The sequence below is a fragment of the Anser brachyrhynchus genome, assembly GCF_964034855.1.
Source record: "Anser brachyrhynchus genome assembly, chromosome: 5".
Lineage (NCBI taxonomy): Eukaryota > Metazoa > Chordata > Aves > Anseriformes > Anatidae > Anser > Anser brachyrhynchus.
Window position 1 is genome coordinate 50,688,620 of NC_137699.1, and position 14,282 is coordinate 50,702,901.

The 14,282-nt window shown below is 39.6% G+C and overlaps 1 protein-coding gene across 1 annotated transcript in view; it reads right to left on the reverse strand.

The window, feature by feature from the left end:
• Positions 1–646: 646 nt before the first annotated feature.
• Positions 647–14,282, reverse strand: part of LOC308196596 (uncharacterized protein) — a 46,415-nt gene continuing 32,779 nt past the window's right edge. The window contains 5 exon segments of the mRNA XM_080595734.1: positions 647–916; positions 1,793–1,940; positions 2,662–2,932; positions 3,479–4,153; positions 4,156–4,167. Coding sequence (XP_080451860.1) covers positions 710–916; positions 1,793–1,940; positions 2,662–2,932; positions 3,479–4,153; positions 4,156–4,167 — 1,313 coding nt within the window. The 3' untranslated portion in view covers positions 647–709.

The window sequence follows — 14,282 nt, forward strand, 5'->3', positions numbered from 1 at the left end:
GTAACAATAAATCCATAAAAAGAAAACTAGTGCTATGACATGGACTGCCCCACCATTTATTTTATCTCAGGGTACTGGCAATACCTCAGTAAAGCAAACCAACTTTCTTGTCTGCATGAGGAAGGCTTCCACAAAGGAGACAAGGAAGCAAGCTAAAACAACCACGCTGATCAACCCTTTGCATCATAGTGTATTCCAATGTCCCAGTCAGTAACCTTGCAACTTCATTCCATAAAAAAAAAAAAAAAAAAAAAAAAAGGAAATTCACACCAATATTGAGGAAATCTGCATTTAAATCAGTTATCAAAGGTTGGTGGATTAAGCCGACAGGACTTACACCTCCCATTTCCTTTTCCCCATTTCCCTTCTCCTGCCCTCCCACACACACAATCTGAGTGTACAGCAATAGCTACATCATCCAAGGGACTGCAGCCCACCTCACATACCCCACTGCAGCATGTCAGGAAGGGCTTCTTACAAAAAAGGTGGAAAGGTGACTTGTACTTCATCAATACTACAAGCTATATGCAGTGGTAGACGGGAGAAATACCAATGTCTTTTGGACAAGGAAAAAATAGTTTTTGTCTCTTAAGGGATTAGAAATGTACATAATGATAATTGTAAAACAAGAACTAGTACACAGTGGTGTACAGAAATGTTTTACTGCATCACAGGAATTAGCCAGCAACGTGCAGAGGTGCATGTCCAATCAGTTATTTTTCAGAGGGTTTACAATTTTCCCTATGAAGAGGACGGTGCGGGTATACTTATCCACAACTGTCAGGAGAAAGGGCCTATTGAATTTGATTCGAGGTGGACGGGGAAAATCGCCAGATCTCCAGGTGATCTCCTTCACTGTGGCTCCTGCTGCTTCAGTGCCATTCTCATGAACATTTAGCACAGCTCTGTGGATCACCTGCAAGGACACAGAGCAAAACAAGCTCCAGCTGACAGGCTGGCAAGAGGAGACGAACTCCTCTGATGACCTGGGCCAGCTCCCCAGACATGCATGTGGCAGCTGAGACCCACCCTGGACACCGTGGGATGGAGGAAGGGAAGCCCCACCAGGGCCAGGGTGGGGGTTAGGGTTGGGAATGGCAGCAGAAGGGAAGCCAGGCCGCCGCCCTCTTTGGTCTTGCCAGAGAACCCTGCCTGGGTTGAAACGCAGCAGCACCAGCCTGGGGAAGCCCATCACCCAGCCTCCCCTTCCCACCACAGCACCATCAACCACAATACCACCCCTGGCAGCCTCCGTTAGCTGTGTGTGCAGAGAACAACCCGCGAGCAGCGGACAGCCAAAGAGCACTCAAGATGACTGATGACAAGAAGTTTGGGTAGTAAAGAAACCTGGTAATTTAGCCTTGACTTTGTTTTGCGTTTGGCAGCTTCACGTGTTATCAGGAATCTACCCTGTCATCTAGTTGAAAAAAAATAACTTTTTGGGAGCACAAGAAGGGCAGGAATAATGGCTTTTTACCCTCTCTAAGGGGAGTTAGAGGATATTTTACCAAAGTTAATGTGCTACCTTTAGATAATTTTGTTCGGTAGCCAAAAGAACATCTAATGATATGTGTCTTCTTCCTCATCCTTGAGCCATGTGTGTGTAACCCCTTCTCTGCAAGTGTGGCTTCAGTTTTAGGAATGGTATGTCTTCCCTTGCCTCCAGACTGGTAGCTGTTGATGACTGAATTTTGCTTCAGAGAAACTGGGATAAGCTTTTCATATAATATTAATGACAGATTCCCAGGAACAGACAAATCATGTGGTCCCTATGTTTCATGTGCTGACTTACTTTTGAAAGCATCAGTCCAGGCTCCTCAGTGATTCCTGACAGATCAGCATGTTCGGTGAATAGATCAATCATACCCATTTGTTTGACTATCTTTTTCACATCATAGGTACCAGAAATAGAAAATTTTGGTATGTGTAGATGTATTTTTCTGTAACAAATAACATAAATAGGGACAAATTTTCAACTAGGTAATGCTCTTCAATGGCTTCACTTTAGTGACAATTCTCATTTATTTTTCTAAATGTTATAAGTTAAACTGAAAGCAGTTTCAGGGTTCAAATAACACTTCTGGACAGTATATCCATGTAATGTAGAGTGTTGGAGCAGTATGAGCCCATCTTAACCTCTACCTTCACAGTGGGTTTCAAAGAGTTGCCCAGTGGGATACTGTCCCATCAATTCTGCTGCAAACAGAGCCTCACTAGGAAGCAGGTGTTCCTCAAAAGATTATAGTTAGTTGTCCTAAGGCTGTTTGAATACAGAACAGGGCCTAGGCCACCACAGAAACAGCTTCAGTAATGGTGAATGATTAAAATTTCCTTTTATACACAATACTGCAGATACCATCTGGCTCTCAACACCCTAATGCCCACTTCAGAAATAAAAAAAACCAAAATTCCATTTTAGTTTCACATTGCCCATATGGGATAAGTGCCTATTAACTTAGTCAACTTGGTGCTAAGCAACTTGTTTTTCACTACCCAGAACTGCTTTTCATTTTTCAACTAAGAAAAAGGAAGTCATGCAGAGAGGGACCAATAAGTGAACAGAGTTCAGGAAAATAACCTGTCCTTTAATGTTTTGTCTTGGTGAGACAAACATTGCTAATTTATAACATGGTCACATCTCACCCTAGCAAAATCTCTTACCTATCTTGGAGGAACTTTACCCATTTGGACATGGTCCTTTTCAAGAGAGCATCTTCCACCTGTTTCATCTTCCCTTCATCAGGCAAAACAAATAATGCTGCAACATTTCCATTGTAAGGTATCTGAACCAGCCAACAGGACAGCTCTTCATCAAAGTAATTTCTGTAGTAACCCTTCCGATACATCATGTCAACTTTTACAGTTGTTTTCTCATCCACAAAAAAATCCTCTTGTTGTGTATATAAAGCACTGAAGGGTTTCTCCCAATGGGCTTTGACAAAAAGAAAAATAATTTGGTGAAATACAAAGAGGAATGGTCACTATGAATAAGACAGGATCTAGTCTCACAGTCTTCCTTTGGTTAGAGCAAACTTTTTTTTTTTTTTTTTTCATGTTACTGCACACTTACGTGTTCCAGTATCACAGCTTTTATTTCCTAGGTGCTTGAAAAGAATTATGGATAATACTGAAAACACCGTATTTCATTAGAGCATGAGTCTATCATAACATTAAAGAATTTACCAAGCACAACAAATATATTTGTTAAAAAAATCCAGTCTTTTACTCAACCAGGTGAGGACACAGACATTCATGCTGACTACACATGTACATGATTTTATAGGAATAATTTCCAGATAGTGAACATGGGTTCTTTCAACTAAAAAACAAAACAAAACAAACAAAAAACAAACAAAAACAAAACAAAAACCCCCACCCTTTTACTAGAAACTACAGTTTCTTTCTCTTTGATTTTCATTCCCTGTAATAAACAGTAAGCATCTAAGTTACAACTTTAGCACCCTTTGATATTTCTTACCTTTAAAGAAGACATAGTTAACAAGAACCATTGCAGTGAGAGGATCAAGATTTTCCACTAATTTAACAATTTTCCCATTTGTCTTTTCCTCAATATAACTGTTGATCTGATTCTCAGCACTAGAGGAGTTGTTAAAGTCAGTAGAAAAGACTTCAGACTCATAAAAGCTTTTGACATCATCCAAGAACTTCTGTAGTGGTTTTAACATCTCTTCTATAAAAAGGGCATTGCCCAGGCTCAGCTGGAGATCGCCATCTGAACGGTTCAGCATGTGGAGAAGCTGGCAAAAACCTTCATGTATTTCCTGCTCCTGAGTCTTTTTCAGGTTGAAGGCAAGCCCTTCCAGAATCTGCGTCAGCGTTGCTGACTTGGCACCCAGAGCCAGCATTGCAAAGGAAGCAGAGATGCTTATGGGTGAAAAGAAAATATTTTGATCAGTTGCCTCGGATGCAACCAGCTTGTAAAATGAAAATGCAAAATCAGCATTGCTGGGAGCTAGTTTGACAAAAGTTCTGTTTTTATCTGGATAAGCTCCTTCCCCATGAGAACTGTGACCTGGGTAATATGCTCCTTTAGGATCATCCTGCTTACTGCGGTAGCGAGGGTGCTGATGACACTGGGCAGCAGCACACAAACCAGCCAGCAATAAACACAAGGAGAAGGTGGGCTTCATTTCCTTTTAACCCCTCCTGGAAAAGAGATAGACACACCAAATATGGCACAGAAACTAATTTCTTCATCCTTGTGTGCTCCAGCCATGTAAAATGAGACTCTCAGAACACACCTGTTCTCAAAAATCTCTCACTTTTGTTTCACTTTCCTGATGCCAGTGATCCCCAGAAAGAATGTGTGGTAACTATGTGCATAACTGAGTACTCTCTCAAAAGACGCAATGTTGTTCATAATAACAAGTTAAAAAAAATAGTGTAAAACTGTTTTTTGGCTTGCTGCTTTGTTAGTTTTAAATTGCAAATAACTGGTAGTTTTTGACCTTTTCCCCAGAGAAAATGGTGGAAGCTGGTTTTATTCTTGATACTGCAGGATGGCTATTGCAGCACTACTAGTCTTTCTCTCTTCATCAAATAAATAGATAATTAAATATATGTTAAACAAAAATCTGATATAAACACAGATCATACTTTCTAGGAGAAAAATTACAAAATGCTTACACAGTTTTCTCAAAGATAAAGTTGGGTCACTGTGGCAGCAAAATATCTTTATAGATATCTGTTTTTTCCAGAACTTTTTTTTCCCTTTTTTTTTTTTTTTTTTTTTTTTTTGAGTAGTTAAAGTGTCTTCTTTGTTAGCAGGAAGTTCTTGCTGTTTTGAATTTTTGCATAACAGATACACCAGTCTGTTTACATGTGAAAAGTTTCCCTTCCTGGGCAACAACATAATCCCCCAAACTGATGTGTCCAAGTGATCCAAGAGAAAGCTGAAAGGGTACTTACAGCGCTACAAAGAGGACCCTGATGTGTTCCTCTGATCTTGTCTGCTCCTTGCTCCCTTCAGTACCATTAAACAGGCTTAAGCAGAGTGCCCCCGTTAATCATTAATTACTTCAAATAAAAATTACCAGTGAGGATGCACAGCAAGTAGTAATGACATAGGTATTATGGACAGTTTGTTGAGACTAATTGTCCAAGCCAATATTGCTGGATGGAGGGGTTCTGGAAGAGAGGGAACACATCTCCTGCTGTTCCCATGCTTGTGGATTCCCATGAGAAGCCTTCTGCGTGGTCTGGTGGGAGAGCTGTGCCCTTTGTGGCTGGAGCCGAACATGGTGAATTCACGTGAAGGCCACCCACAGCCTGGGTCTGGCTCCTGGGGACAAAGGTCCCAGCGCAGCTCCCCAAGAAGCGCAGCCTGCCTGCCCGACTGCCTTTCCCAGCCTGGTCTCAGGGGGACAGCAAACAGGACAGGGGTGCTGCCAGACACGTAACTCCTCTTGTCAGGATTTCAAAACAGGGTTCAAAAAAAAAAATTTATAAAGCCTTATAAAGCTTATTCTGCCTTACCATACTCCCTTTTTGACTCCACATTTACTGATCTGGGGGCTTCTCTTCAGGGGAGCAGACTGTAACTGGTGATAGTCTCTAGGTTTCTTTAGTGGATAACAACAGCTGGCAATGTGTCTTTACCACCCTTGGGAGACATCGCCGGTCAGTGCAGCTGCTGCCCCACTACTGCTGGACATCACCTGTGACTGAGTATTGGTGTGGTTGGTGAAGTTCTCTCCAGCCTTTTAGAAACAAAACCAATAAGAACACCACAAACAAAACAAAATCAAACCAAAACAACAACAGGACAGCAAGAGCACAGACAGAAAAAAAATGTGGAAGGAAAAGGGACTTGGTAGAAAACTCTCTTTTATCAGCTCTGTTTTGTGAAAGGCCTGGGACAGCTGGAGCTCTAGCTCCAGGGGAGACATGGGTGCCTGGCCAGCTGCACAGCAAATCGATGCTAATTTCTTTGGAGCAACAATGGATAAGCTAACAATTCCATCCTGGGAACACAGACATGTTTAAGAGAGCAGTTAAGTATGTGCCAGACAAAAATGTACAGACTATGCATACCTGATTGCATTGACACCTCCCAAAATACACTCAAGTTCCTTATGTTTTAATGAGTGACAGTGCTGTGGTGGGAATACCTACTTGGTACTTCCTGCTAAATGCCTGGGGAAGGCAATGAGGAGGAAAGGTACCTTCTGATGCTATCTAAGAACACAAAACAGGAAAGAATGTTTATGTTGCTTTCAATAGAAAAACAAAACAAAACAAAATAAAACAAACAAAAACACATATATTGTGGTTTCTAGCCATTATGGGATCAAGGAATAGTTAATTCAGTGATGTCATGTTGCCTAGCAAGTATCTAAGCCATTCAGAGAGAAGACTTCATTTTCTAGGTTTCACTATGCCAAAAAACTAAATCTATAAAAGATAATGCACATAATTCCTTCCTTACCACCAAAGACAGGCTAGACTTTTCTTTTCTATAGTCAAACAGCTGAAGAGGGCAGGGCACAACATTTTCTTATTGACATCAGCAACACTAATCTTATGTTTGTTGACCAAGTGACTGGAGCACTTGGTCATTTGATCTGGATACAAGACCCTCAAATCTTATGAACAGTTCAACCTGAGAAAATCAGACCCAAACCACCCATTCTGCAGGGGAATAGCTAATCCTCAGGCTGCAAGAGACTGACAAGAAAGTGGAAGGAAAACAATTCCCAGCCTTCATTCTTAGGATGTTCTTCCTAAAACTAAAATGAAATTTAAAAAATACTTAAATGAGTTGTGCAGATAATTGTTTGGATTTTTCTGCTTATGAAAGGCACACAATGTGTATGTACAGAAATACAGATAGATCTATAGGTATTCATATGACTGAGGAAAGATCAACTAGCATGACGTGTTAACCTAATAATGCAGGCACAAGCCTGGGAGACAGAAAACTTAGATTTCTATCCAAGAACTATCCAAGCATGTTGTTGAATGCACATAAGAAGAAACAATGCCCCTAGGAATTGTTTTTGAATGTGATACCTTATCACACAAGATGTGCGTTACTAATTCTAACCATATGAGTATTGTATGAGGAGTTCTGCTAAAGATAATCATTATTGTTGCTAAATCAGAACCTGTGGCAAAAATTAATGCATTGTGACTCAAATTGGACAAAAACTGAAGAAATTTTGTCTCTAATTGTGAGGTTTTATTAACAGAACTATATCTACAAAAGACCTTTTCTTCAAGTACTTGAAAAACTGCACACTTTGTGGATTTTATATGATGAAATTCCCATTCTTTAAACCAATTTTTGCTAATAGTAAAAATATTTTTCCTACCATTTTATGAAGTGATGTAAAAATATTTTAAGCTTAATCATTAGGATTTTGTTGAAAGACTTGAAAATCACATCAAATGTAAATGAAAGGAATAAAAAACAGAATATATTAAAAATGAGGCAAGGAGTTAAGTTGATTAGGCTGTAAATACCCAGGCTGAGAGACCTTAACTCTTTCAGAGAAGTCATCATCATCAGAATGAAATAAACCATTAGATATGGCTATTTTATATTTTAGTTAAATGTAGACTCCTTCCAGCAAGCTGTGGTGAGGTAGAAGCACCTGTCTTTACCTGATCTCATAGTTTTATGTTAGTTTAGTATCCAGCTCCTCATTTTAGGCAAACCATCCCTCTGTCATCAACTTCAGTAGCGTCCAGCCAATAAACTAGCCCAAAGACATTAATGAGATTAAAATTCTGAGTTTATCCCTCTGTTCTGTTCTAATGAAGATTAAGAGCACAACGTCAGTGCATGGTACTGATTCACATCACATTAAATTTTCATAGTACAAACGTTCATGTACGTTTTTTTCCCCACAAACTGCACTCCTAGGCTGGGGATCCGTGCCATGTGCTCATGGCTGGCTGCTGCCAGCAAAATTTACAGCAGCTGAGACCTGCCTGCCATCCCCACAGCAGGTACAAACTTGGATATCACTGATTTTCACATGGTAGTATAATGTTTTTTCAATTTCCTACTTCTCTGGTAAGCCTGACTGATATTTGGCAATGAACTGCAGTGTTATGAAGGGTAGCTAAGAGAAGGCCAGTGGCTACAAACATGAAAATCTGAGGCTGTTTCCTTTGGAAACCAAGCTGTTTTTTTTGTTTTCTTTGCATTTGAGGTTAAGAGTCACACTTTCTCAGCTTACACAGTTCATGTGACTCAATTTCTCATTATCTGTCATGAATATTTTCATCATCCTTATATTTACTTATGAAAAAAAACCAAGATATTATATATATTACCTTTCAATAATGATGTCACTCCATTTTTATAACTAGCTTTACTTATATGTGTTCTCCAAGAAGCTTATATTTTAATTCAGTTTCTGTGGCATTTGTTGATAGATACTTTGGAAGCAGGGAATTTTAAAAATCAATTCCTAAATGCCTAAAACTCCTGAATCTCAGATTTACTCTAGCTACCTGAAAAATCTTATTGAAGAACTGTAATAAAATTGGTTTGAGTGAATATTCAGTTAGCAAATGCAAAAATTCTTGGTAAAAACATGGTACATAAAACACAGTTGCTTAGATGAATAGTGACTGAAAAGCATCGTTATGAAGAATCCACCTTGGAAAAGCAAACAGACTATAACTCCATATATAACCAATCTGGAGCAAATCAGCCCAGAAACCCTTCAAATTTAAATTGTTTCTAAGAGACTTTCAGCTTTAAACTAGACTCCTGCGGAAGCACTTTGGAAAAGCTTTTCCAAGTGTGGACAGTGAATTACAGAACTGGAAAATGATGAAATGATGCATCTTTGAACTGTTGTTCATTGTATGCTTTGGACTGAAAGTTATTTGCTTACCAAAGAAATGCAGTTGACCTAAGTTTCCACTGAATTACTCTCAGTATAAAAACTAGAGTCATGGATATGCAGCACTAAACATTCACTTTCTCCAGACAAATATGTTTTTAAGCTAGAAGGCACCTGCTTACAAGTTAGATTTATCTAGCGCCAGTGCTATGTAATGGGAGAAGGACAGCATGCTGGTTACTTCAGCCTGTAGTAGAGAGTTTGTACAATGCACCTGGGTAAATATGGGTCTTTTCTGACCTTTTCCTATTCCGTTTGTTCATATCCTCTCTCAACAAGAAAAGTTTGAGGTTTGCAGTGCAAAAGATGGTTGAGAGCTTAAGAACTTCCATTCAGTCTCATCGTCCTGGGTCTGAGCACTCTCCCCCAAAAATGCTCTTAGTCTAGATCTGTTGTGCAGTGGAGCACTGGGGGAGGTGCATGAGGAACATATACAGGACTGGTAGACCTTTGGGACTGCAGGATCATCCTGCAATGTCCACTCTACATACACCACTGGCTGTGTGCAGAACCATCTCCTTTTGTTGTCTTTGAACCTGTCTCCTCCATGTTCTGTATGAAGGTCCCTAGCTTCTGCATTAGATGTACTGTAAACTTTCAGTCTTCATCCATGTAATCTGCTCCACAATGCACAAATAATTTTGTAGATGCCTTTTATATTCCCCTTAAGATATTTTTTCCCTAGCTAAAGATCTCTCATATCAAACAGGAGCTATTTCAGAACTTTGATTAACCTTAGTACACTTTTCTAAAGATGTTTCAATTCTCATATATTATTTTTGTTATTACAGGAGCAGAACTACCTGCTCTAATAGATGTGTAGATGATCCATATAATTAAACAGTGGCACAATATTCCTGTCTGATTTGCTCTTTTTTTTTTTTCTCTAATAATTCCTAATCTTTAATTTGCCTCCTACCCCACTACAGAACTGTACAGTACATAAACTACTTACCATAATACTGAGGATGTATCCCTGAGTAGCTAGTCAGTTCAAGTATAGTATTCACCAATCCTGCATGTAAAACTTAAAAAGAAAATCAAAATCCCTACTGACACAGCAACAGTAAGCCAGAAAGATATTGCTCTTTCAGGCTTCAAGACATGACAAAATTTGTCATGTTCATTCCTTGATTTTACCAGAAGATGGTGGCACAGGGCTCCATTTCCCATAATCTCCAGAACATGAGGCTCTGTATCTGTGGATGTACCTGCACAAAACAGGTTAGCAAATTCATACTATAAGCTTGGCTTCTTGCAGAGGTCTTACCAGTCATAACTGGCATACTGAAATGAGAACTTTTTACCAGCAGAGTTTGCCCCACACACTTTATTATCCTGGTGTAAAGGAACCTTTCTCATGCAGGCAATTATAGAATGACAATTTCAACAGGGAATAAAAGTTCTCATTTTGGAATGAAGTTGTCTACACAGAGAAACCGCTTGGCATTACTATTTAAATTTAAATTTAAATTTATATCTCACATTATTTAAATTTCTGGTGCAGACGTGACTTCAAACAAGAAGTAACCAAATCCTTTATGGAGATATCTTGGAATTACACTTGAAGATTTTTGCTTCCAGAGCCAGGTAGAAAGTATTAGGACTAAGCTTTGCAAAATGTAGTCATTTGTTATTATTGAATAGATTAATACTGTCAGCCATAAAGAAGAATCAGAAGTTAAAGCAGCTAGCTCTGAATAAAAAAATATTCAATTAAATGAAGTTTATGATATGATTCCATTGTTCCATTTTCTTAAACAATTCTTTGACACTGTAAACTTTTGGGATGTTCTGACATATCCCTGAGATGGTTTAATGTGACAGTTCTCTTCCTTGTTTCAACAGATGAAAAAGAAAAGATGGTGTGTTTGCCCTTAGCTTCTACAATTCATATTCTGTCAGGTTAGCAAAACCCCATTTCCATTAGGGACTCACATTAACATGCCACCATAAAACACTTTGGTACTGGGGTTGTACCTACGTGGTACAGCCATGTCATGACCACAGCACCATCTTCTCCACCCTGCCCATCTAGATGCACCTAGGACTGGAGTGTATTTGCCTCTATTTGATAGCTCTTCTGAATCACCCTTGCTACAACTCTGAGTATGTCAAGACTATGACACACAGCATAATGTCCCGCATTGACACAAGGCAGTAATCTCTGTCAGAGGCTGGTGGGTCCCAAGATGTCTTAAAATTTCTTCCATAAGATTTGCCTGAAGGACAGAACTCAGACCTGAAAAATAAAAGATACAGGAACAGAAAAAAAAAAATCAAATTTCACTGTATCTATTTCTTGAACATGTGAGGTATGGTATGGCTTTTTTAATGGCTAAAGGAAAATCTGTGTGAGTAGCATATCTAAATGACGTCTAGGCGTATGCTCTCTTTTGCATTCATATGCATTTTAAGACCCACATTTTGTTACATCTTTCATCACAACCATGCACAGATGTTTTCTCTTGCTCTGAGATTCTTTCCTGGCTGCATCCAAAGTTCTTATGACGAGTGCAGCACTTAGTGAATTATCTTTTTCTGTGCTCTTTTTCCCTTTCACACATTTTCCTTCAGTGGAGCATCTTTCACCTGGTCCATATTTCCCACATGAGAAAGGATAAACAATGTAACAACTTTTCCTTAATAAGATTTTTGCACAAGTCAGGCAAAGTCCAGTGTTCATCAGACCTTCCATGAGAGCATCATATTGATGTTAACAGAAGTTTTCCAGCCGCAAAGGATATGTTCTTGTTTAGTAAAGTAATAAATCATAAGTATTTTGCTTCCAGATGGCTTATGGAAAAGAAACTGAAAGCAATTCAATATAAGAGAAATAAATAAGACTCATTTGTATAAATCAGGTTAATTCACTTGTGATAAATTCATCTCTAGGGGTAGGACTGAACTGAAAAGCTAGTTTCATCATGGAAATTCTCTTTTGAAAGAATCCAGCGAAGTCATTTGCATCAACATCTGTGCTGAGCTGAGTTTGTGCAACTAGGCTATTAATCACAGTCAAGGACATCTACATGAAATGAATGAATTACATTGTTTTCTTTAAAACTGTTAGTCTAAGGAAAGTACAAATACCATGTTATTTAAAAATGGATTCTCTGTAAAACCTGGAACTGGGAAAATACAAAGGTTATTTCCAGATCAGTCACTGCTGGCTAACTCTTTACGGGGAATGGGTGATATCACCAAAGCAACCCCCCCCTGTGAGTAAGGGCAGAGGTGCACTACAAAATGGACTGCTAGGTGGTTGGGTAAAATTTGGAGACATCTCACAGGACCTGGAATTACATAGCCCATGGTGGTCTTCATGCTCTTTTCCCTCTTGAGAATTTGCATGCAATTAAACTCTCACTGCAGTGAATATTTGGAGTTTTCAGTGAAATATTTGCTCACATTTCTCTTGCACTTTTGTTTTCTTTTGGGAAACTTTGGTGATTGTATGCTTTGGAGACAAGACTTCAATGCTGGATTAGGGAGTAACACTGCTATAAGCTTTCTTTATATCTCCAAAAGCTACAAGACTCATGTCAAAGATGAGTTGGGCTGTGAGGCACTGGCTGCCCTGCAGCTGCCATACAGGTATGCCTGGTTCTCAGAATCCACAGTCCAAAACCACCCTGACCAGGAACTATCAAAGTCAACTGATTTTTAAGACCTTAATGATTCTCAGCTTGCTGGTTAAAAACAAAACAAAACAAAAAAGCCTGCTGGTTTTGTTCTACTGAATCTACTGAAACAATTAGAATTGGGTTGGCTTGTGTCTGGACAAATTCCCATTTCCTCAAACCAGTAACAGCAGTCAAGGGCTGAACTGATGATGCAGCTGGAGGAAGTGGGCTGGTATGCTCGTTCAAGGGAGAGCTCTCTGGAGAACAAGGTTAAGGCTCAAATTGCTTAGCTGGGTCAGGCTGGATGGCACCTTGACCAACCTGATCTAGTGGAAGGTGTCCCTGCCCATGGCAGGGAGGTTGGAAATGGATGGTTTTTAAAGGTCTGTTCCAACCCAAGGCATCCTATGATTCTATGATTCTGTGAAGAAATGAAAGTACAAAGTACTTGTAGCATCTCATTAGCAGGGTTTATTGGATCAACTGGTGTTTCTGTGATTAGATCATTGCTTTGTGCCTTTTGGCATTGAGTCAGCTCCTTTTCTTACTGATGAAAGGTAAAAAATGCATTGGACACATACTGAGACCTAAAATTGCACTGCTTCATGGTTTGTGACAACATATTTCATAGATCCTGCCATGGGGAAATACAAACAGAGTTTTACTGACAGAAACTATCCCATCAACAAACAGTCCCAGTGGACCATAAACAAGGTCAGGCAGAACAAACTTGCTGTCCCTCACATGGCTCAGAGACTGCCAGGAGAAGCTTGGCTGCTTGGACACAGCTAAGCTGCTTTTCAGAGACCCAGCCCGGTGGGTCCATCATCCTTTGCAGGGACTCACAGCTGAGATAAGCTCTCCTTAGTTAAGTCCTTTTTCTTTGAGCTTCCTGTAAGTATGTCAGAAAAGGGCTAATGGACTCACAGCAGATCATCTGCCTTGGACGGTTATTGTAGGGAGGGAGGTCGCATACTCCACTATAAGCTGTACTTCCTCTTCTGCTGCCTGTCATTGCAGGAAGTCAAGTGGACGACACTTTGTAGGACATAAAGAAGTTCTAGGTATCATTAGGTAGCATCCAGGGCTTAGTCTGGGTCCAGCTGTTGCATAGACTGAGGGAATGTATGTATGAGATTCATCTGTTCTAATTAGATTTTTTTAATTTTTTTTTTTTTTTTTTTGTAGTGGAAGATTAAAATTACCTACACATGAATGAAAGACTCCATAAAATACCACAGACAAAATAAAGACACAATCTCTAAATGAAAATTTTAGTTTATAAGAATCCCATTTCCTTCTCTACCATAAATTTAATTAGATAACATGAAGAAGATTGTTCCCTATCACCCATTAAGACAGACAAAAGCAGTAAGGACAAATGATGCAGGGAAGATCAATGTGGTCAGATTTTTCTGGAATTAGGATGAAAGGACCCCTCTCCGGAACTTGACAGAATTGTTTCTGTTCTTAAAGAAGGTCATCAAGACTATGCTAAGTGTAACATCAGCCAGGTTTGTTAAGTACCTGGTCTCTGTGGATCGCTACACTGTGAGCTACAGGCATTTTTGTTCCTTCCACATATGGATGGCACACGACTAGTTTGTTACCCATCCTCCTCATATCCTTCCCTGGCGGGGAGATTTGGGAAAATCCCTCTTCCTGCTCCAGGACCCTGTTACTCCTCAGGTTAACCTGCTGTTCTGGTTGTGAAACACCTCCACTGGAAGACAACTGTGATGACACCCCACATGCTGGTAAGATTCCTTCAAAA